The sequence below is a fragment of the Cololabis saira genome, chromosome 15 (genome assembly GCF_033807715.1).
Source record: "Cololabis saira isolate AMF1-May2022 chromosome 15, fColSai1.1, whole genome shotgun sequence".
Taxonomy (NCBI): domain Eukaryota; kingdom Metazoa; phylum Chordata; class Actinopteri; order Beloniformes; family Belonidae; genus Cololabis; species Cololabis saira.
In genome coordinates, this window is record NC_084601.1 from 42840025 (window position 1) to 42866123 (window position 26099).

The 26099-nt window shown below is 40.5% G+C and overlaps 1 protein-coding gene across 1 annotated transcript in view; it reads left to right on the forward strand.

Moving 5' to 3' along the window:
* The first annotated feature begins 243 nt into the window (after positions 1-243).
* The window catches only part of LOC133460963 (zinc finger protein 665-like), a 63079-nt gene continuing 37223 nt past the window's right edge, over positions 244-26099 (forward strand). Inside the window, exons 1-3 of the mRNA XM_061741674.1 lie at positions 244-270; positions 1727-1825; positions 19496-21189. Of these exons, the coding sequence (XP_061597658.1) occupies positions 244-270; positions 1727-1825; positions 19496-21189 (1820 nt within the window). The remainder of the gene's footprint in view (positions 271-1726; positions 1826-19495; positions 21190-26099) is intronic.

The following is a 26099-nucleotide window of genomic DNA, read 5'->3' on the forward strand; positions in this document are numbered from 1 at the left end:
TATCTTTATATATTTATATCTATGTATCGCAGCAGCTCCACGGGGCGTCCTAGTTTATATGTCTATGGTTTGTAGAGCAACATTTGCTAATAAAGTTTTTTAAATAAAGGCTCCATAACCCGGAAGTGCTGCCGCCATGATTTCCAACGGAGTCCTATGGAAGCGTCTCCTCTGTTTTATCCACTGCTCTGGTTCAGACCAGAGAAACTCCCGTTACACTGAAGATTGGAACATTTTGGAAGAATGCAAACGGACCAGGACCAGGACCAGGTAAGTTTTTGTTTGAAACCTTTAAAGTTTATTTAGTGAGTCTAACAATGTTGCAAGTGTTGAGCTGCAGCCACGTGTTGAACATGGTAAAGGTGTAACTTCAACTCTGAGGTCTAACATCAAATGTAAGACCACATTGTCTTCCAGTTGACCACATGGCCCGAAACAAAGAAACCGAGACAATGACCCGTCTGGTTTCAAACAGAGCACCAGCATCACTCATACGTAGTTTTTGAAAATTTAATCTACACTTATTTTTATGCCATCTTCTTCCTTCAGGATTATTTTGTAACCCAAACCATATTCATCACCAAGAGATAGAGAACTTTTATTTATTTTTTATTTTTATTTTGTACATGTAAAAAACAACAATTAAAGAGAAAATAAGATAACAAAACAAAGAATTTCATACTTTAACACTTACTATCTTAATTTACATGTGCAAAAAGCAGTAGGAAGAAGTGTTACATATTTAATTCTATACCCCCATTCACTAATCATTTATTAACATGTATTTATGATAACTAACTATACTATAATTATACTCACACACTTACCTATACATACATACATACATACACACAGTTGAGTATTTCTATATATTTGTACACACACGCCCATATAAATATTTATATATATATACCTATTTACACCATACTATCTCTATATTAACTCCATCTGCTCTATATCTACCGGTATGTATGTATGTATGTACATTTTATATATATATATATATATATATATATATATATATATATATATATATATATATATATATATATATATATATATATATATATATATAATTCTATGTGTATGTATGTGTGTGTATATATACACATACATATATATATATATATATATATATATATATATATTATATTCACTCTTATAATTAGCAGCCCATTTCTGTACATAAATATAAACCAGTCTACCCAATAGTGTTATATCAGGCCCCTAAAGGCGCTAAACCCCTTCCTCTTTGTACCTTGTGAAAATCATGTCTTTATATTTGTTTTTAAACTGGTTTAATGCTCACTGGCGTCCGTGCACTCAGTATGCTCTGGCGACTGTTTACCTTTGGAGAATATGCACGTAATAATACATTAAACTTGTAATGCACTTTACATTCAATGAATCTCAAAGTGCTACACTTAAACTATTAATCATTCATACACATTCTCAACGGTGGTGGTAGCTACGTTTTGTAGCCACAGCTGCCCTGCAGACTGATGGAAGCGTGGCTGCCATACTGCGCCAAACAGCCCCTCCGACCACCACCAACATTCATACACATTTAAACACTGATTGCATTGGCTGACAGGAATTATCAACCCTTCTTTCAAAAGTTTACAGTCAATAGAAGAGAGAGGCGGCCTCCAAAATAAATCAGACCAAGCTTTCCGGGGAAGAAAGACTGCCGGCTCCCTCCTGACGTTTCAATTCTGCTTCCCAGGTTTCCAGAGGAGAGTTAGGTGGATTCAACTCCGTGAGGCAAAGCTCCAATGTTGTTGCAGCGGTCTCAGGACCTGAGGCCCGTAACACTGACACCAAGGTAAGGTCCAAGAGACACCGGCCATCAGTAGGCCCACAGAGCCAGGGGGGTGCAGGTCCAGAGATGGAGGACATCACCACATTTTTGTTCTTTATCAATTTTGATTCATTTCAATTATCAATGTTAACAAACACATTTAAGAGGAATTCCTCAGATCTACGGATCAGGAAAGAAACTGTCAAATAGAAAATAGTAATACCAATAATTAGAGATGCACCGATCAGGATTTTGAAGGCCGATCACCGATTACAGTGTGAAATCCATAAATTCTCCAATATTGTTGTCTCACGTACACAACACTGACATTTTATTATTAGGTATAAAACTTAGGAGATGAGAAAGTATCATGAATTAACTGTTTTATTTCAGGCTGAAGCAATATTTCCCCCTCTAGATCAGGGGTGTCCAAAGTCGGGATCGAGGGCCACAGTCCTGAATGTTTTAGTTGTTTCCTGCATCAACGCACCTGATTCTAATTAACGGCCGTCACCACCTTGTCATCAAAGTCTGGATAGTTCTGTTGATGACCAAGCTCATTGTATCATGGATTGATTAAAAAAAGGGACACATCTAAAACATGCAGGACACCGGCCCTCGAGGACCGACTTTGGACACCCCTGATCTAGAGACTCTTAGAGACGATTTAGACTCGGCTTACAAAGAGTAAGTGTAGCTTACTAGCTTAAGCTTTCCTGTGGTAATAATTATGTACAACATGTGCAGCAACACAGACAACAGCAGACATGTCACTCTCTAAAAGTTGAATTTAAAACAGAAAGCTTGAGTTGAATTATTAAGCTTTGTGAAAGCTTTAGCGGTAGCATCCGCCGCATGTGAGGAAACTTTCGCATGTGAAGCAAAACTCTTGCCACTAGAACTCCACATGTCACTCGTGAAGCGACTGACACGGCTTTGGACTGTAAATAGTTTGTTAAAACTCTGATAGGATTTCATCAGTGAAATATTTACACCGCGGATCTAAGCTAACGTGTTTAAACCTGATGTCTTCTACAACAGAAAGCGGCTGATGAGCAAAGCATATGAATTCATTACCTTACGATGTAGTTCTTTATTTTTCTTGCTGTCGTTTACATGTCTCTGTTATGTTCAGAGGAGTTGGCGGTGTGGCTGCACCTCCTTTTCTTTCTCTGCCTTAGCAGCAGCCAACTTTGACAACTCAATATACTCCTTCGTATGAAAAACTTTGAAATGTCGTATCAGCTTTGTTGTGTTGAAATTCTTTTATAACATTCCTCCCCGGGGTGTCTTCTCTCCACACACCTTGCAAACTGCAAATTTGTTGTCCTTTTCAGACATTGTAAAACTCTCATACCGGCGAGGCCGACGCCCCCTCAGGACAGCTCGGTCTGAGATAAGATAAGAAATAAGATAATAAATCCTTTAATAGTCCCACAGAGGGGACATTTGCAGATTACGGCAGCAAAGAGGCATCAATAGAAATAGTTATCACACAGTAATAATAACACACTACAAACAGGAAACTGGTATATACAATAATAAGAAGGAGAAGAAAAATAAATAATAAGAAATACTAGTATATAAAGAATAAAAAATAACAGATGAATATTTACAATGTTATTTACATAATTGCACGTTGCAGAGAATGATATTGCACATTATTTTCCGGTATGTATATTTATTGTCAGGTTGTTATGGTTGTGGTCTACTGTGAGCAGTGCTGGTTGTGTAGTCTCACAGCTGCAGGGAGGAAGGACCTTCTGTAGCTCCTTCACACATTTAGGGTGAAGGAGCCTGTCGCTGAAGGAGCTCTCCAGCGCTCTGATGGTCCTTCATGGGGTGGGAGTCCTTCTCCATCATGGATGACAGCTTAGCCATCATCCTCCTCTCTCCCACCACCTGTACTGTGTCCAGAGAGCAGCCCACGACAGAGCCGGCCCTTTTGATGGTTTTTTCCAGCCTCCTTCTGTCTGCAGCTGTGATGTTGCTGCCCCAGCAGACCAATCCGATATGTGGGAACGTACGCGCAAGCGGCGTTTGTTGTTGTAAACGTCATCAGATCGGCCGCTCTGAACTATTATTTTCTGATCTCCGATCAAAACCGATAGAGCCATTATCGGCCCGATAAAGAGGATAAAACAAATGCATACAAAAATTTCCCCCAGAAAACTTGTGGCCCAGTGGTAGGGTGACTCCGGCGGCGCACCGGCCTGCCCCTAACCTTAACTGATGGAGCCCTACGTATAGGTAACAGATTCATTAATGAAGCAGTAGAATTTAGAAGACATGATTCCATAAAGCCTTGCCTAAATGTTTAAAGTTAAATGGAAATCTAAATACATTACCATAATCATGTATTATTATATAACATGTTTTAACAGCAGCCAAATTAGAGTGAGACTGCTTATGTTTATATTTATGTTCATGTTCATGTTCTGGTTCTCTGGAAAGCGTCTAGAGACAACATCTGTTGTATTAGACGCTATATAAATAAAATTGAATTGAATTGCTCAAGACACTTGAAATGCTGTTCAACCAATCACATAAATAAAAACAACTGTTTGCACTAAAAAGGACCACTATCTGGTGTAGCCTTATTAAGGCGCTCTCTCTCTCTCTCTCTCTCTCTCTCTCTCTCTCTCTCTCTCTCTCTCTCTCTCTCTCTCTCTCTCTCTCTCTCTCTCTCTTTCTTTTTATCTGAGAAACGCCTCTTTTTTCGGTCAGTTGCCATGACAACGTGACACTCACTGATCAACTGTTTGGACCTGAGTGAAAACTAACGCGAGCTGAAAAATCAAACGACGGATCATTGTCACGTGTGGTGAAAGCATCTTAGCTCACAGAAGCTCTGAGCTCTGTGCTAACAGCTACCAGTCATGCTACAGCGGCTGGCTGAGCCTTGTGAAGCCGCGGCTCGGTTCTCATTAACTCGGTGCGGACCTCTCGGTCAGCTGGTGGAGCAGCGGTTTGATGAGCATGGCGTCTGTTACATGTCCCGTTATGCGCGACAATGCTCAACGAAGTCGTGACGTTACCAGGTGATGAAAAAGACATCTGGTCATGTGTTGATGGAGTGCGAAAAATTAATTTAATGCAATTAATAAACAGATTAATATTTAATAAAACAGCCACCCGTCCCCGCCAAATCTCACACCTACGTTTCTGGGAAAGTTGGCAGCACTGTGTTATCTGGGATTTTAAAACCAAACAACAAATAAACCGTTTGGGATGTAAGAAACAAAAAGACATGCACTCACTTACCACCACATGCTTTCGTATTAGATGTTGATGTCTTGAATGCTGAAAGCTCCGTTCTGCCGGGCAGGCACATTTTACACTGCATTATAATGTTGTTACCTTTTGTGCGTTTGAACGCGAATAAGTCTTCCAATTTTGGCCAAGGGTTTTTGTGGTTTTTGTGGCTGGTTTCTGCCCACATTTAATTTTTTCACCATAAATTTTGTACTCAGTAACGTGAGGGGGTTCAGAGGTAGCAAAGTAAAATACTTGGGTCAAAATGTACTCGAGTAAAAGTAAAAATTACATATTTCAAAAACTACTTAGAAAATTACAAATTACTCATAAAAAGTATTCAATTACAGTAACGTGAGCAAATGTAATTTGTTACTTTCCACCCCTGTGCAAAACACTTGCTCTGAGTCCAGCCATTGACTATCTAAAGGGTGATTTTTTTTTTTTTTACCATTTTACAATATACTGTAGTTTATTGGCTATAAAGTAATACTGGAAATTAGGTAACTCTAAACCTCTACATTCTTTGGATTTTTGCAATGTCTTTAAACTAATACCTGGTGTTTTATTTTTCCACATATATTTTGATACATATGAGTCCAATGATTTAAACCAGGAAAGAGTGGTTTTGAATGGTATCATTGAGAAAAAATAATTTACTTTTGGTAAAACCATCATTTTAATGGTGGCAATTCTTCCCATGAGTGAAATGGGGAGAGAGCTCCATCTGGAAAGATCATCTTCAATTTTCTTTAAAAGCTGAACATAATTTAATTTTATTAACTCTGACAGCCTAGGGGAGATGTTTATACCTAAATATCTAATGTTCCCTGATTGTAATTGAGTATTGGTTATATTCCTAAAATTGCAGTTAACACACAAAACAGTAGATTTAGACCAATTAATGGAATAATCAGACAGAGATGAAAATCCCTCTATGAGTGCAATTGTCTGTGATAGTGAAGTACGTGAGTTCTGGAGGAAGAGGAGTACGTAATTCGCATAAAGACTTATTTTGTGCTCTAATACTTTGCATTGTATACCTTTTTTAATATTTTGATTTGTCTCACGGCTGCTGCTAAAGGTTCAATAAATATTGCAAATAGTGAGGGAGAGAGAGTGCAACCCTGTCTAGTGCCTGTTTGCAAGTTAAGACTTGTAGAGATTTGATCATTTGTCCTTACACGTGCCTTGGGAGAGCTGTATAATATTTTTATCCAGGCAATGAAAGATTCGCCAAATCCAAATTTATGTAGAGTTGCCAATAGAAACTTTCAATTTACCCGATCGAATGCTTTTTCAGCGTCTCAGGATATAATAGTAGTTTCCTGTTTATTGATACTTGAATAATCTATAATATTTAATAATCTACAAATATTAGTAGAAGAATGTCTACCTTTAATGAAACCTGTTTGATCCGGTTGTATAATAGAAGGGGTGACTCTTTTCAGACATTTGGTAAGAACCTTGCTAATTATTTTAAGGTCCACATTTATCAATGATATTGGGCGGTAGCTCAATGGGAGCAAGGGAACTTTGTCCGGTTTTTATAAAAGACTAATATTAGCAGAATTCATATTTAAGGGTAAATAAATTAAAGCTTTTATTCTCCCTAGCATTTAAGATCATTTTATCCTCATGTTGGGAGGGAGCCCGCACTCGGGCCATCTGACCTAATTTACATAACTAGGTCATTTACACAGTTAAATTTGAGTGAGTTATTCATGCCACATATCTTTGGAAAGCTAAGATTCTTGTGATTACAGCCATATAAACCATTTCAGGATATAATCAAAGCAGCTGTTATATATCGACACCACAAACAAACAAACAAAGATTTGTGCAAACGATGCAACTCATCTATTTATCTTCATAGAAATCATATGTTGAAAAATATTCCCACAAAAACGGTCTTGTTACATTCAGGAAGGCTCAGTATATCCAATCCAGTAAAGTATTTAGTCCAAAATACATCATTATAACAGTAAATATCCACAAACAGCCGCTGCATCATTAGAAATTAGCCACTTGATGTGCCACATTTTCAACTTTCATTCATTTTTAATTCTGGTTCTGATTGACACCTATTTGGACCAATCGGACCATTCCTCTGGCCGTCCACAGCCATCAACAGCCAATGACCGTCTGTGTTGGAAATAGGCTCATGCCCCCCTTTTGTCATGAAAAAATGAGCCAATTGCAGCCAATCATGCTGATGACAGGCACATTCTATAGCCAATGAGATCCTGAACACGACGACGTATGACACCACGGGGTCTCTATAAAAACCTGCAGCATGTTTTTTTTTCCTTTAACAGTATGTTAGTTTTTTATTATTTGTCTTTTTGTTTTACCATGGTCAAGTACGGTCAATCTTGGTATGTCTAGCACGCTTAACGTAATAACGTTTAATGCCTTGGTCACCCAATTAAGCAGAAAAGAGTTCTTACATTTTTGAAAAAGGAAAAAATAGCAGTGGCCTTTCTACAAGAAACACATCCGTCCAATGAGGAGCACAAAAAACTTAAGAGAGACTGGGTTGGGCAGGTATATTTCTCTAGCTTCACTGGCAATAAAAGAGGAACGGCAATACTGATTCACAAAAATCTGCCTTTCATTTTTAAAGACCAACATACCGACTACGAGGGTAGGCATATACTAATCCAAGGTATGCTATATGGGCGAGAACTAACACTGCTTAACATATACGCACCTAATGAAGATCGCCCTAAATTCATGTTAGATATGATCACCTTATTTAACCAATATAACACAGACTTTGGAATTATCTCTGGAGACATCAACTGCTGTATGGACGGTAATCTGGATAAATCCTCACCCACATTGTCCAATCCTAATGCATCAAAGACTTTGAGGTTAGCCTCGAATGATGTAGGTCTTGTTGATGTGTGGAGGGAACTTAACCCCACAGTGAGAGATTACACTTTCTATTCGGCTAGGCACAAATCATATTCTCGATTAGACTTTTTTTCTTTTACCCCAGGAACATCTCTCATCCATCATTTTGTGTGATATAGGGCCCATTCTTATATCAGATCATTCTCCAGTCCATTTTAAGCTATCCCTCCCTCAACAGATGCACCAGACTAAACATTGGAGATTTAACTCTTCACTTTTCACAAGTATCGAAGCCTGCAATAATATTAGAAGGTGGCTGGAACAGTACAGACAGGACAACGCAGCCTCCCCTGTTTCTTCAGCAATAATGTGGGATGCAGCTAAAGCTGTAATCAGGGGTCAACTGATCTCTTACACATCTGCAAAGAAAAGAACTATCGTTCAACAAACAGAACAACTTAAGAAGGAGTTAATCAATCTGGAACAATCCCACAAACAATCGCCTACGGATGAAAATATGAAGAAACTAAATGCAGTCAGAACTAGTCTTAATCTCGTCCAAACTGAACATGTTAAAAAACTCATGTTCTTCACTAGACAGCGATATCACGAATACGGTAATAAGCCCAGCAGGCTTCTAGCCTATCAACTTAAAAAAGAACGCGCAGATAGAACAATAAAATGCATACGTAATGCGACAGGCCAATTGAAATATAATACACAAACAATACAGTCCTTATTTTTTGACTTTTATAAACAGCTTTACACGTCAGAGAATCCCTCCGAAACGGACATCCATGCATTCCTGGATGATTTATCTTTATCCTCTATCTCGGAGGGCGAGAAGGAACAGCTGAGTGCTCCATTCACCTCAGATGAGGTGCTACACGCAATTAAGTCAATGCCATCCGGAAAAACTCCAGGTTTGGATGGATATTCGGTAGAGTTCTATAAGGCCTTCTGGCAAATTGAGCCCCTCTTTATGCCCATGCTCACAGATTTTTTTTGAAAATGGAACCCTTCCTGAGTCCATGAAGACGGCGATAATTACACTAATACATAAGAAGGACAAAGACATTGCTGAATGCACCTCATTTCGCCCAATTTCACTACTTCCAGTTGACTTTAAGATAATATCGAAATTAATTGCACACAGGCTTGAGGACCTCCTACCCCAGTTCATCAAGGCTGACCAATTTGGCTTTGTGAAGGCACGCTACGCCTCTGACAATGTTCGAAGGTTACTTAATGTGATTGACCACTCGGCCCTATACAACAAACCAGCCCTACTGGTATCTCTTGATGCAGAAAAAGCGTTTGATAGGGTCGAGTGGTCATATCTATTTGCCGTCCTGGAGAAATTTAATCTAGGTGAGAAGTGCATTGGGTGGATTAGGGCTATGTATAGCAACCCGCAAGCTCAAATATGCATTAACGGCACCCTCACTGAAAAATTTGGTTTATACAGAGGCTGTCGGCAGGGATGCCCTCTATCCCCGTTTTTATTCAACATGGCGATTGAACCACTAGCAGAAGCCGTACGGGCCAGTGAAAAGATTATCGGTATTGATATCGGGAAAACAAATATTATAATTTCACTGTATGCTGATGATATAATTTTATACCTGACCAAGCCGGAGAGATCGATCCCAGCAGTTTCAGACCTCATCACCAAATTTGGAATGATATCAGGCTATAAAATAAATCTGACAAAATCCAACGCTTTACTATTGAACTCCCCAATCTCTCACAAACTCAAGACCGTCTCACCTTTCACCTGGGCTCAGAATGGCTTTAAGTATCTCGGTATAAATATGCCTCCCAAACTCAAAGATCTTTATCAGTTAAATTTTGTCCCATTACTTAAAAAGATTAAGGACGAGTTAGAACATTGGACTATGCTCCCCATTTCATTTCTCGGGCGAATTAATGTAATTAAAATGAACATATTACCTAGGGCTGGGCGATATGGCCTTTTATTATCTCGATATTTTTAGGCCATGTCACGATACACGATATACATCTCGATATTTTGCCTTAGCCTTGAATTAACACTTTGATGCCTACAATCACACCAGTATGATGATTCTATATGTCTAAATTAAAACATTCTTGTTCATACTGCATTAATATATGCCCTTTTTAAACTTTCACGCAAAAAGGGGGAATAAGTCAAATTTACCAAAACTGTATTTATTAAACAGTTACTAAGCAGTGAGTGGCACAAACATAAAAAGTGTAATTTCAAAATAGAAACTGCACGTTGCATCTCTGACTCCCTGTCTGAAGAACATCTTCTAAGAACATGTTCTGGTCCTGGTTTTACCAGGATGACCAGGTTTTACCTGGTTTCACCAGGATGAGCTGCTCTGAGCAGCAGGGGCCCCTTAGAGCACCTTTATATTAAATTGTAGGTGCAGGGACTGCAATGTTTCATCCTCTCCTCCTTTACTTTGCATCACTTTCACTTATTGTTGGAAATATGACGTAATATAGTCTTGTTTGACTTTGTTTCAATGATAGTGATTGATTTCATGTGGCCACATTTAAGCAACACTAATGTTTCTCAGTTCTGGAAGAGAAAATCCTGAATTATGGTCCGCGTTAAATCAACGCAGAACCTACGGCGTAGAGTACGCGGCGACGCGCACTTACGCCGTAGGCTCTGCGTTGGTGTAACGCGGGACCATAAATCAGCCTAAAGGCTCGGCTGCGCGTGTCGCGCTAAGCGGCTCTTCAGTTCTCCACAGAGCCGTTCGCGTCGTGCGAGGAGAAAACATCCCCTCCCGTCTTTACTAAACCGTTTAGCTTTGAAAAGAGTCCGCCGCGCGTAGCAACCACGCAGATGAGCTCACGGCGCAAACAGGCCGAGTTTGGGAAAGTTAAAGCGGGGAAGTGACCGGCGGCCAGCAGCGCCACCAGGAGCTGGTCGTGGGGCCAATGATAATGCACACACGACAACACGTGACTGACATGTGTAACAGGGTGCGCTTGTTTTATGTCTCAGAGAAGGAGAGACGAGACGAGAGAGCAATAAAAGCCTGTAATTTAATGCCCGCGGCTAAAAGCTAAATGCAATGAAAATTTATACTCGAATATGCACGATAGAGTCATTTTGTACATCGCACAGAGTAGAAGCCGAGATACATCGGCTATACTCGATATATCGCCCAGCCCTAATATTACCATGTTTCAGCTATTTATTTCAGTCACTGCCCTGCTATTTAAATAAATCGTTCTTTAAGTCCGCAAATAAAATGCTGACATCCTTTATCTGGAAAAACTCTTCTCCTAGGATAGCTTTTAAAACTCTAACAAAGTCCAGAAAGAAGGGTGGGCTGGGACTGCCAGATTTTCAGATGTACTACTGGGCTGCCCAGACGAAGGGCCTGATTGGTTGGGTACAAAAACGTGATAATGCTCACTGGATTGACATAGAAGAAGAACTCTGTCTCCCTACACCCATAACCTCGCTACCGTTTATCAACAATATAAACACACTAAACCTGGTAACAAGAACCTATGTAGTTTGTAACACTCTTAGGGCGTGGCAAGATGTGAAAAAGTTCTGTGGAGTCTCAGACAGAATTTCTAGGCTTGCCCCTTTATCGTTAAACCCAGATCTGCCACCATTGATTGGAAAATCCCTGTTTGCAAAGTGGAAGGAGAACGGTATAAATCAGTTCCGACACCTGTTCACCAAAAGCACACTCAAATCCTTTCCAGATATAAGATCAGAATTTGAAATCCCGAAACAAGATTTTTATAAATATTTGCAATTACGCCCCTTAATTACCACTCTGAAAGGGGAGGGTCGACTATTATGGGCTCAAATTAATGCCATAAGTATTTTGTATCTGTAAATAAACTTTGTACTTGTAGAAATATTTTGTGCGTGTGAAAAAAATATTTGTACTTTACATTTACATTTTACGTCTCATTTATTCATTCACACACGCACTAATATACTTGGGAAACAGTTAGGCACCAAATATAATATATTTAATTTTCTCAGACGGCAAAAATAAGAACTTTATTTATCCCACACAGGAGTAATTCATATCAGCTATAGAGAACAAGGTAGTGCCGAAAAACAATATATATCCTCCCTCACAGAAATAGAGACATATTTTTTTTTATCAACAAAACGAATAAAAAAAAATTCAAATAACAAAATAACATATTTGAACCATTTTTCAGACAATAAAATAACAATAACATAAAATGTAATGTAATGTGTAAAGATGTAAAATATGCTTTGTTAATGAGAGAATATGTTTCTGTATTTTTCTTATTTTTGTGAGGGGGGATATATATTGTTTTTCGGCACTACCTTGTTCTCTATAGCTGATATAACATGAGTTACTCCTATGTGGGATCAATAAAGTTCTTAATTTTTGCCGTCTGAGAAAATTAAATATATTATATTTGGTGCCTAATTGTTTCCCAAGTATATTAGTGCGTGTGTGAATGAATAAATGAGACGTAAAATGTAAAGTTCTTTGTAGAAAGGTGCTTTATGAAAATAAGTCCATTTACTTGTATTAGTTTGCAGCCCAGTCTTGCCACATCCAATATGGCGGCGACGTCAGTAGGCGATGCAATGATCTGATTGGCTCTCCAGAAACCCTTTGAAACCCGTGCCAAAGATCGCTGATTGGCTGTTAGTTTTGGCACGTCAAAACACTGCCAAAACTCGTAGTTGTAAAAAAAGTTTGTAGCTTTGGTAAAAAAAGTTTGTAGCTTTGTAAAAAGTTTGTAGCTTTTGCAAAAAAAGTTTGTAGCTTTGTATCTACAAGTACACATTTTTTTTGCAAGTGCAAATATTTTTTGCCGGTACAAATATTTTTTGCACATGCACAAAATATTTCTACAAGTACAAATATTTTTTTTACACGCACAAAATATTTCTACAAGTACAAATATTTTTTGCAAGTACAAATATTTTTTGAACACGCACAAAATATTTCTACAAGTACAAAGTTTATTTACAGATACAAAATACTTATGGCATTAATTTGAGCCCATAGACTATCTTTGGGGTTAACGGACCTAGAGGAGATCTTGGTGAACTCCAAATCAGTAAAAGGTAAAATTTCTGTGATTTACAGTGTTCCATTACACCCTCGTAGCTCTTCTCGGACCTCACTCAAAAATATCTGGCAAAAGGACTTGGGATGTGACCTCAGTGAGGATCAGTGGGATAGTATGTGTCGGAATATCTTTATTTCACTGTCTTGTAATAAGATAATTGAACAGAATTATAAATTTATGCACAGGATGTACTTTATGCCACTCTGGCTAAGTAAGATGTTTCCTAACTCATCCCCTAGATGTCATCGCTGCAAAGCATGCATAGGGTCAACTATGCACATCTTTTGGGAATGCAGAAAATTACAGCACTTTTGGGAGGCTGTGCATGACTTAACTGTCAAGGTTGTACAGACCCCTCTAGACTGTACACCAATACGTTACCTTTTTGGTACAGAACGGGACAAGACACTGGACCCCACACACACGAAGAGGATTGCTATGATATCCTACATAGCGAAGAAATGCATCCTACTCAACTGGAACCAGCACAAACCCCCTACATTTAACCTGTTTAAACAAACCTTGAATGACACTTTGCGTCTGGAACAACGCACATACACGCTAAAAAATAAGGGAGATGTTTTTCTCAGAATATGGCAACCGCTCATGGACCTCTGACATTCATCCAGCATGGCTGGCCATGCCAGGATTCTGTGTACATAAAGAGACACATATGCACTATGACCATCGTTTATTTGATTTGATTATTTATGTATTTGATTTACAAGTTGTCCTTTTACTTTCGGTAACCATTTCTTCTTTTGTTCTTTTTGTCTTGATTTTTCTTTGTTGTCTTTGTCCCGTATGTCTTTAAAATGCTAAAAAAAAATAAAAATATAATTTAAAAAAAAAAAAAAAAAAAAAAAAAAACCTGCAGCATGAGCGCTGAGCGTAATCTGAAAACTTTGAGCAAAGTGAGCAAAAACCAGTGAGCAAAACTGAGCGTCTCCAAATGGCCATTCTTGGAAACGCCTAGACATAGTCTGACAAAAACAAGTGTAACTCATTTTCTGTGCCATTTTTATCAATTTTGATGTTGCACTAGATAAGGCTTCAGGCTGTGATCCCATTGTGTTTTCCAGCTAATAAGCCAAGTATTCACTCATATGCAGACATGTAATTACAAACAAATTTAAGGCGGAAAGAAAAAACCTTCTATTTCAGTGTGTTCAAAGTTAGATTACTCAATTCTAGTAGCAGTTACAGTGATTCTGAAAGGTGAAGAAAAAAACTTCAGAGTGTTACCTTTCAAAAGAGACCAGAACCATCCATGTACGTCAAACGGTTCAAGAATAGCTTTCAATTTACTTTGGGTACGCCTTGGATAGGTGTTTTTGGCAACTTTTACAAGTGTGGGAAGAGGTTATAAAATGTTGGCGCTAATATGCTCCAGAATTCCTTATAGAAATCGGCTGGGAAGCCGTCTGGGCCCGGAGCTTTATTATTGGGCATATGTTGAAGAACTTCATGAAGTTCTCCTATTGAGAGCGGTGAGTCTAAATTCGTAACCTGTTCCTGATCTAACTTTGGCAGATTAATTTCTCCAAGAAACTCATTGATGAATTGGTCAGATGGTTCAATTTGTGACGAGTATAGTTTATAGTAGAAGTCTCTAAAAACTGAATTTATTAAACAGGGATCATGTGTAACATCCCCTGACTGGTCCTTAATAGATGTTATGGTTGTTTTTTTCTTTGTTTATTTTTAATTGATTGGCTAAATATTTTCCCGATCTGTTAGCGTGTGCAAAGTTTTCCAAGGCGGAGCCTTTGGCTGCGTGCCAATTGAATCCCTCGCCCTCGTTTTCTTCACTAACCCTAACTTTTGCGTGTTCCCGTGAAGGTAGTGGTGTCCCAATTCCTCTTTTCACCTAGGGGGAGGGGGCATAACGAGGGCTAGGGGCTGAGAATAGCCCCTTCAAAAGGAGGGTTTTCAGATGCTGACTTCGCGAGCGGCTTCGTGGCTGACATTTCTTATTTTTTTGTGACTAAAATCAATATTTTGAGTTAGTTTCTGCATAAAAATGCGTTTTGATTAAATTTCTAATTGCAAACCAATATTTTACTTTCATAATATTCACTCAGTGAATGTACATAATCCTTTTTTTTGTCCGTTGTTCGCTAAGATCGCGCAGGAGTAAAGGCTGTTAGGTTACGCCGTAGGCTACGTAAGCTACGCCGTAAGCTACGCCGTAGCCTACGTAAGCCACGCCGTAGGCTCTGCGTAGATTTGACTCGCCGACCGAAGGCAAACGGGTAGACTCGTCTCAGAGAAATAGAGAGAAATAATCCTGTGACCCGTGAGATTTGTTTTGGATGTTTCTGATATAATAGTTTTCAGAAACCACAAAGTAATCCAGCTGTTATCTGGGTAATTTACACACTTTCAGATAAAGTTGCCGAAGACCAAGCCAGAATAAAGGGATTTATGGTTCCGCGTTACACCAACGCAGAGCCTACAGCGTAAGGTCTGCGTCTATGTACGCGGCGACGCGCGCCATACGCCGTACCCTACGCCGTAGGCTCTGCGTCGATTTAACGCGGACCCAAGCTCCGGAGCCGGCAGACAGACATCTCGAAATTTCGGAGCAAACTTCTTAACAGGCGTTATTTGGATAAACTGAGCCCCGGTTGCGGATCTTAAAGGCTACCTTTTATACCTGGAAAAAAATATCAAAACTTAATAAAGTGCCATAACAGCGCTACAGCTGAAATTAAAACAGCTTTTGGCTCTCAGCTTCCTGATCAGGGTAGGGATGGAAACGAGGGGTAGGGGGAGAATTGGGACAGGCACCTGGGCCAAGTGCCCTAGATTTCAAGTGCCCTAAAATCTCCCCCTTCTTTTTTAGGGGTTAGGGAAGAAAAAAAGTGCGAGTGGAGAAAAGAAGGGCGAGTGAAGTTGAATTGGGATTGGGCCTAAGTACTAGAAACTGCATTTATGCGTCAATTATTTTATTTAATTCTATTTTAGTTTTCCTTATTCTATTAAGGATATGTTCATCTGCAGAGGTCTGGAAGGCCTCCTCTAGCATTTTTATTTCACATTCTAATTATTTTGTTTTTAAGTTATCTTTCCTTTTCTTATTTGAGGAAAAGGCAATTATTTTGCCTCGCATTACTGCTTTTCCTGCTTCCCATAGAACGCTCGCTGATATTTCTGGGCTGATCATTATTTTGCAAAAATATGTCCCATTCTTTCTTAAAAAAATTAATAAAGTCGGGGTCTTTGAGCAATGATGTATTAAATCTCCAATTTTTGGAGGATGGTACGTTCCCCCTCTTCCCCAGAGTGAAAGAAACTGGTGCGTGATCGCTAATATTAATTGGGTGAATTTGGGATTCTGAGATATCTCTCATCAGAGAGCTACTGACTAATAATAATAATAAATAATAATCTAACCTAGAATGTGAGTGATGAACAGCTGAGAAAAAAGTGTAGTCCCTAAGGATTGGGTGGAGAGAACGCTATGTATCGCAAAGACCCAGATCATTGATATATTGCTTGACAATACTTGCTGACTGCCAACTCCTGTATCCGCCTGCCTTACTGAGCCTGTCCACTCCAGGGTCCAGAACCATGTTGAGGTCTCCTACGACGATGAGTGTGTTGTCTAGGTGAGCAGAAAGTGAGGTGAGAAAGGAGTGAAAAAACGAGGAGTCATCAACCTTTGGACCATATACATTAGAAATACATAAATTCAGGCTTTGAATTTGCAAGACTAATATTAAATATCTACCCTCTGAGTCAATGTGTGTGTCCTTTACAGTAAAATTTACTCTCGTATTAATGAGAATCGCTACCCCACTTTGACTGGAGTTGTAACAGGCTGAGAAAAAAACGGAAACTGCCATGGCCAATGTATCTGCTGAAGCTTTAACTAGGTGGGTTGCTTGTAGTAGGACAATGTCTGCCTGCAGGGTTTGTATCTGATTTAGAAGTTTTAATCTCTTTAATCTGTCCCGGCACCATTTACATTCCAAGTGACGAACTTTAATTTATCCATAATCCAATCATTGAAAGTAACATTATATGTAAATAGTAATGTTGCATGAGGAACTGTTGCATATGTGTGTGCCATGTTATTCTAAATGTATAATATGTGTAGTTGTACCAAACAGAAAGTGCAGCAGAGTGAGACATAGAGGGTAAGAAGAGAAAAGGGAACATTTATAAAAGGAATGGGAAATTGGGGTGAGGTGGGGGGGAGAGAAATAATTCTAATCATAATGAAAAAATAGAGAAGAAAGAGAAAGAAAAAGAAACGATCACCAATGTGTGCCTATGACTTACTGAGACTAGCAGAGCAAGAATTATTAATACAATAATATGTGCTGAAGTTTTTATGAAGCTGTATCTAATCTAATCACCATTTAGTGAGAAAGAAAGAGAAAAGAAGAAAGTAAATTTGTACTCATCTTTTAGCAGAGCCAAGGAGTGATGTTGGGGTCGCGATACAGTTGTCCGTTCACGTACAGCTTGTCCACGGTGATGACAGCACGAGCTCCCTCCGTAATGAGCTTCTTCCGGACCTGGAAGAGGACTCGGCGATGGTCCAGGATCTCCCGGGGGAACTAGTCGTTCACGGAGAACGGCAATACGCGTAGCTGTGGTCCCCGGCTTCTCACCTGTTCCTTCTGCTTATAGTGTTCAAATTTGGCAACAAAGGGTCTAAGTCTCTGGGCTTCCGATCTTCTTCCTCCTAGGCGATGGACGCGGTGAAACGTGATGGAGTTCGCCAGATCTTCTGGTAGTTTCAAGTGGGTTTGGATGAAATCCTGGACGGTTTGTTCAGGATCTTCATCAGACTTCTCTGGAATCCCAGCAAACACTAGGTTGTCCCTCATGCTGTGGGCCTGAAGGTCTAAAGCAGCCTCTTTCATGGATTTATTTTCCCTTTTTAAGCTGGCTCATCCCCTCTGTTAGATTTTTTACAGACTCTTTTAAATCCCGGTTTTCAGCCGCGAGCAATTCAACCTGCCGTTGGCTGAATTCCAGGGAGGTCTGCAGTGCTTGTATCTCCCTGTGCAAGACCTCAAGGAGGGACAGACGGTTCTCAAAGCTATTCAACCGGGTGTCGATGGAGTGGTGGTCTGTGGTGGTGTTACCTGGGGGTGATATGGCTCCAGGTGATTTTTCATCTCGGGATCTCTTGGACAATGATATGATATACTCCTCCAGAGAATCTAAGGTTTCTACCTGATCCAGATTATTTATACGTATATAACCTCTCGGTCAAATAAGTTTTCGCTAATGTATTCTTGCTATTTGTATGATAACCGAAATGTATTTTTCAGCTCGACATTGAATGCTGCTGCCTCGTGCTCCTACCACATCTCGCGAGAACTCAGCCTCCTCGCGAGAACTGAGCCTCCTCCGACAACTCAGCCACCGCTTCTAAACAATGGCGGAAGCTCCGGCCAGCGGAGATAGTTGTGGGCGTAGTTTCACGCAGTGGAGGCCGACCTATGGAAATGAATCCTGTCGTTACATAACGACAGGTGCAGAATCTGAGCGGCTCGTAAAAGTGACATGACACTGGAAGGATCCTCCGGGCGGGGTGAACGGACACTGCAGAATTTGGTTTATTTACTCCTCCTCTGTGTTGGCAGGGTGAAGGGAGACCACTTTATATATGTTAACAAAAGAAAAAACGTGTTTTTCATAATAGGTCCCATTTAAATCAAATCAGTAATGAGATAATGTCTGCCTCCACTAAACATCATTCGGCAGAACTGCATTCTCTCTGGTCCCCGATTATAGGCTTCATTACCTAGTAGGGTCGGGTGGGTGGTGATACATACATAAATATCTTCACTGTTTCTCATTATCATTTGCTGCATCGGCAGGACTTGGAGCTCTCCAGTGTCCCGGCGGCTCTGGTTGAACGGCTCGACAAACCATCTCCGATCGCGCTGTTTTCTTTACCGAGATCATAAAAAAAGCAGAGCAGTGATCTCCTCTCCATCCCTTGTTGCTGTCTTGTTTATTTATCTTTACTCCACCAACTCGAAATATTGAATCACTTTTCTAAGCCAACGGCGCGACGCAACTCAAACAGCAGGTGTATCCGCCCCTTTAATCTGATTGGTTTACGAGTAAATCGTCCCCCACATGGGGTGCGCTCTTATGATTGGCTGAAACAAAGGAAGATATCTGATTTGTTGCAGATCCTTCCGTGTTTAAAAAAACAGATTTGTGATTCAAGTCACATCAGGGGAGTCTCAAAAGTCACACGCAAATCCAGCGTAGCCTACGGACAAAAAAAAGTTTGCAAATCAGGTTATATTTGTGTGTGCATCAAAAATACATGTGTATCTTGTCCTACGCACGTGTGAATTGTTCTGTGAATTTGTGAATCGGTCTTTGAATTTGTGAATCTTGTCCTGTGCATTTGTGAATTATGAGACTGTTCTAGCTCCATACTTGAAACTGAAAAGGCTTTTGATAATGCAGCCAAGATAATGTAAGTCATCTTCTCTGTTACAGAATCATAAAGGAAGATCCAAAAGACACTGCTGTGATGATTGCGAACAAGTCTTCACCACTTCATCAAACCTGAAGATCCATAAGAAAACTCACAATGGTGATAAACCATACAGCTGTGATCAGTGTGGAGCGGCTTTTACCCATAAAAGTAACCTAACGAGACACCAACATATTCACACTGGAGACAAGCCTTACAGCTGTGATCAGTGTGGGGCGGCTTTTGCCGAGCAAGGTGCTCTAACGAGACACCAACGCATTCACACTGGAGACAAGCCTTACAGCTGTGATCAGTGTGGAACGGCTTTTGCCCAGCAAGGTGGACTAAAGCGACACCAACGTATTCACACTGGAGACAAGCCTTACAGATGTGATCAGTGTGGGGAAGCTTTTGCCCAGCAAGGTCATCTGACAAGTCACCAACGTATTCACACTGGAGACAAGCCTTACAGCTGTGATCAGTGTGGAACGGCTTTTGCCCAGCAAGGTGATCTAAAGCGACACCAACGTATTCACACTGGGGGAAAGCCTTACAGGTGTGATCAGTGTGGAGCAGATTTTATCCGGCAAGGTGATTTGACGACTCACCAACGTATTCACACTGGAGACAAGCCTTACAGGTGTGATCAGTGTGGAGCGGTTTTTGCCCGGAAAGGTCATTTGACGAGTCACCAACGTATTCACACTGGGGAAAAGCCTTACAGGTGTGATCAGTGTGGAGCAGCTTTTGCCCATCAAAGTAGCCTAACGACTCACCAACGTATTCACACTGGAAACAAGCCTTACAGATGCGATCAGTGTGGAGCAGCTTTTGCCGAGCAAGGTGCTCTAACGAGACACCAACGTATTCACACTGGAGACAAGCCTTACAGGTGTGATCAGTGTGGAGCGGCTTTTGCCCAGCAAGGTGCTCTAACGAGACACCAACGTATTCACACTGGAGAGAAGCCTTACAACTGTGATCAGTGTGGAGTTGCTTTTGCCCAGCGAGGTCATTTGACGAGTCACCAACGTATTCACACTGGAGACAAGCCTTACAGGTGTGATCAGTGTGGAACGGGTTTTGCCCGGCAAGATGCTCTAACAAGTCACCAACGTATTCACACTGGGGGAAAGCCTTACAGGTGTGATCAGTGTGGAGCGGATTTTATCCGGCAAGGTGATTTGACGACTCACCAACGTATTCACACTGGAGACAAGCCTTACAGGTGTGATCAGTGTGGAGCGGTTTTTGCCCGGAAAGGTCATTTGACGAGTCACCAACGTATTCACACTGGAAACAAGCCTTACAGGTGTGATCAGTGTGGAGCAGCTTTTGCCCATCAAAGTAGCCTAACGACTCACCAACGTATTCACACTGGAAACAAGCCTTACAGATGCGATCAGTGTGGAGCAGCTTTTGCCGAGCAAGGTGCCCTAACGAGACACCAACGTATTCACACTGGAGACAAGCCTTACAGGTGTGATCAGTGTGGAGCGGCTTTTGCCCAGCAAGGTGCTCTAACGAGACACCAACGTAGTCACACTGGAGAGAAGCCTTACAACTGTAATCAGTGTGGAGTTGCTTTTGCCCAGCGAGGTCATTTGACGAGTCACCAACGTATTCACACTGGAGACAAACCTTACAGATGTGATCAGTGTGGAGTGGCTTTTGCCCGGCAAGATCAAATGACGAGACATCAACGTATTCACACTGGATAAAAAGTGTACATCTGTGATCAGTGCTGATATCATTTATTTTGAGAGTTCAGTTAAAAGGCACCAATGTAGTTTAGTTAATTTAGTTTGAAAGAAATAATTCTTGTGGTTAGATTGTGGGAAACATTTTGAATATTTTTTTTAAAAAGCAGCAGATTCTTACAAGTGTAAGAGCTGTTCAGTTATAACCAGATTTAGAAAATGAAGTATTCAGTTCAAAAGTCTTTATTTTGAACATGATGGTAGTGCAAGTAACAGACATGCTCAAACATACTTGAACAATGAATGCAATAGATTCTTTTTTGTTTGAAGCAGCAGCAGTTTTGACATGTTGAAAATAAGTAGGAAGTAAAAAAAACTTCTCTTACCCCTTGAACTCAATACCATGTTTTCACATAGACCCTTGTTATTAGATGTCACAAATTCATATTAACAATTTTACACAGTGTAAACATATTGTGGTATACATAAGTATAAATTTGCAGATACCTGGGTGATTATTGCCATTTGCAGTTACATGTCCCTCTACTATATAAACACTATTTACCCTGTATTCATCTATACATAAAAGCATTCATTATTTACTGTGTACAATCTTATTCATTACGGGCATTCTCGTGTGTGTGTGTGTGTGTGTGTGTGTGTGTGTGTGTGTGTGTGTGTGTGTGTGTGTGTGTGTGTGTGTGTGTGTGTGTGTGTGTGTGTGTGTGTGTGTGTGTGTGTGTGTGTGTGTGTGTGTGTGTGTAAAATAATAGACAGATACACACATTTCCACGTACATATACACCCACAAGTCCAGTCCATCCTCTCACCCAGCGCAGAATGAGGAAGTCAGCCATCTCGATCGGCCAGCACAATACAAATGATGAGAAAAGATATGAGAAATATTTGTTGGGCCACAGTCCCATATGAACTATGGATTGTGTGATTATATGAACAGTTGAGGCCTTGGGTCAGCTTTAAGGCCCAGTTCTGGGGCCTCAGGCTGAGACCAGCCTCGAGTTTATGATACCTGACCGCATGGTTTGGAACAAAGGAAACCCCATGGACGCAAAGCTCAACCAGGATTTGCATCTAAGCCCTGCAGTGATAAGGAACATCCCCTGATTGGACACAGACCCCAAGCCACAGGGGGGGCCTTGACTTCCTGGGCCAGCTATAAAAGGAAAAGCTCTCTTCTCCTCTGCTCTGTCCGTTTTGCAGCGAGTGGCACGCAAGTTTTCTGAGCCCAAAGAGGAGCCGAACCAGGGTCCCTGCAGGCCTCGACGTGAACGCCTTTGGACCGACCTGGAGCTGAAGGAGGCCCAACTGCTGTGCCCATGTATTCCCCTCATCCACACTGGTCCTCATTTGGACCGGGAGGGAGAGAGAGACGCTCTATATCAGGATCCCCTGCTGAGCGTAACTACTCTTTGTTTCAAGAAACACTGACCGGCCGGATCAAACCACTTTCTCTTCATTTACAAAGATTCACGTAAGAGGCTGTTCTTTGTCTGGGCAGAGAAACTTAGTAACACATTTTGAAAGTTAGTTTTACGTTGTGAGCCGGACTGGTGATCCCGTCACAACTGTGCTCATTAGTTGAGTGTGTTTGTTTATCTTGTTGTTTTCTCCCCTCATTCTGCTCCTACTACCACCCCCACCCCCCCTTCAGGTAATCTGAAGTTTTGTGTACATGTTTAGTTAGTTGTTGTTTTTGGGTAGTTTAGCCATCAGAATTTATCCGAAGTGTTATTTTATCATCTTCTTGACACTTGTGTAAATAAATTCTGATTAATTTGAATGAGAGAAGTTGTTTGTGCTTATTTGTCACAACTGTTGTTGCCAAGGCCTTTGTTCAAACTCCTCCCTTCACTATTATTCTGAAGAATAATCTACCTTGAGACTGATTTTTGCTGTTTATTAGTTTAGTTATCTTTTTCTTGATTAAATCAGGTGGTGCCCCGTTTTGATTAAGTAATTTTGATAATTCAATTTGATAATCTACTTTATTAATTATTAATGATTGTCCTTCGACAATCATATATATATTTATATATATAAATACACATACTTTGATCTACTTCCAAATCCTGTTTCCATAGTTTGCCCTCAATGATTAGATTTGTGTTAATTAAACAACCTCAGACCACATCAGAAAAGGCTCTGTGGTGCAATGGCAGCGCGTCCGACTCCAGATCAGAAGGTTATGTGATCAACTCACATCAGGGTCATAATGAACTTTCAGCTTTTTTATTTATCCATCCTCACGAGCAGTGGCGGCTTGTCAATCAGGGGCGCTAGGGCGCCGCCCCCAATAAAATTACAAGAAAAAATATAGACACAGTACACATAAATTACATAAAAAAAAAGTAATTATCACATCTGTGCACTCATAAAATGTGTCTGACTTTTAATTTTTCAAGCCTTCCCATCCCATACTGGGTTTATTCAGAGTTGTTTTTTGTGCAGACAGAAATACAGAGGTTTCAATGGCGAGGGGCGCCGGCCAAATGAGTGTTTATTTATGTTCTTAAACTTTTCTTCCATGTGACTTCATGCTGGTCTCTAATTGGTTACTCAAAGACTCTCCTCCGTGGCCAATCAGCGTGTTTTCTGTCATTCTTCATCCAATCTGATTGATTCATGAGCTGTCAATCAAAGTCACGCCCCTGACGGTGTAGACGTGCGATTGCATCTGTCACTCGCTACAAACGGACAGGAGACAATGGCAGCAGAAAAACTAAATTTGGTTGTTTCATTACAAAATAATAATTTCACGAGGCGTTCGCCAGAGGAAAAGAACCCTAATCCTAACCAGTGTGGACTAAGTAACGCCGTTAGTTTTGCAGTAACTAATACTCTAACGCATTACTTTTTAAATTCAGTAACGCAATTACCGTTACCAAACGGTGCGTTACTCCGTTATTTCTGGCTACAGTGAAGCTTTTTTCCCCCACATGCGAAGACCAGAGGAAACGTAGCGGCCATGCGTTCAAAAACATCATGGTCATGGCGAGCCAAGAAAAGGCGAGTTTCTCAACGTGGAGATATTGTCATTACAACAATCCCTGGTTTTTCACAGGGTTTATGTTACAAAAAGAACCCGTGATAAGTGAAATTCCTTTTATAATTATTATAGAAGGCTTCAAATTGCGGAGATCAGCACCGCCTCGCACGTATTCCACTGCTCTTCTGAGCCGCTGCATCCCGACCCTGTAGCGTCTTTTTCTCCTAAAGCCGCGGTGCAGGTGTGTTTTTTCCAGAGAAGAAAATAGTTATGGGTCGTTGTTGACGCTCTTTTTTCATTCTGGGCAAAAAGATTCTTATAAACCGACGTGCTACCATGGATTATATCTGAGACTGTAATGAACGATTCATCAAAGGTTCTTGAGCTGCTGCTGAAGCTCATTGGCCGTTCTCAGCTTGTTGCTAAGCGACCAACGTTATTGACACAGGAAGTGAAAAAGCGGGGAGACTGTTTAGCCAATCAGAATGCAGAACACGATGCACAATGCAAATCCATACAGTACCTGCTGAAATGAAGGCTAGAGGGGCATGAAATGGGAACATTTAAAATAATGTTTTTATTTAAAGTAACTAAAAAGTTACTTTTCATAGTAACACATTACTTTTTGGTCTAACTCAGTTACTAACTGAGTTACTTTTTAATGAAGTAACTGTTAGGTCTAAATCAACATTACATAAATTTGTAACGAGGAAAGACAGAGACTGGCTTGAATGGTCTTTTAACACACTTCTGCAGAAGGGGAAGAGCAACGCAACAGGGGCAGAGCCATGGATGTATTAATAGAACTGGATCGGACGTCAAAAATGGCCGCCCATTCATTTCAATGCATTCTGCTCAGCCAGCGCATCCGCCGAAAAAATCTCTCACTTCCGGGTTTACTTCCGCATACAGCGGCCCATAGAGCATGCGCAGTTGAGTCACCTCCCATGATGCTCTGGGGCCTCCCATCATGCCCCGGGGCAATGACGCGAATATTAATATAATATGTATTAATATAATATATTAATTAATGTATATTATTACATGTATAGCATTACATATATTATTAATGTATTAATATAATATAATTATATAATATATATTAATATAAAACATCCGTGGAATGCTCGGACACGGCTGTGACGTCAGCCGTGACGTCACGCCCAGAAAGAGACTTTTCTTTTACTTTTCTGGCCGTTATAAAACATTTTTGACGGATATAAAGTCCATGATTTAAAAATATAGAATACAAAGATTAGTAATTGCCGGGGATTGCAGCTGGAGGTGTCCTGTGAACAGTTTTAGAGGCTTCTCTTTTACTATTGCGGTCTATGGGAAAAAAGCTTTCTGGGCCGCATGGGATTTTTGGTTGCAGTACCGCGGTTGGCCACTGGAAAAAATCGGCGCGCCTTCTGACTGCCAGACCCGGGGGCTGGGCAGAGCCCCTGACAGCAAAATGCTTCCTAAATGCTTCCCCTCTGCATGATGCTTTTATTAAGAAACTTGACAGGAAATGACCATATATGGCAGTGAACAGTAGACAATGGGTTGAAGTGATAACGTGTGATTGAGTCAATCACACTACAGTAGACAGATCAGGAAGTGGCTGCTGTGACTTCTGTTAACAGAGCATGTGACAGTTTCTTAAGGACAAAACAAGTTTAAAGATTGATTAAACTCACAGTAACTAATAACGGTAACTAGTTACTATTTTCAGTAACTAGCACAACACTGATCCTAACCCTGGTTGCCACCCGTCTCGTAAAATACGGAATTGTCCTTTATTTGAGAAAAAAATGTTGCGTCCCGTATTGAACTAATACGGGACGCGATTTTTCCCGTATTTTCATTAACGCCCCGTCTGTCACACACACATCAACACTAAATTTAACAATAATGAACAAAATAAAACACAGGAAA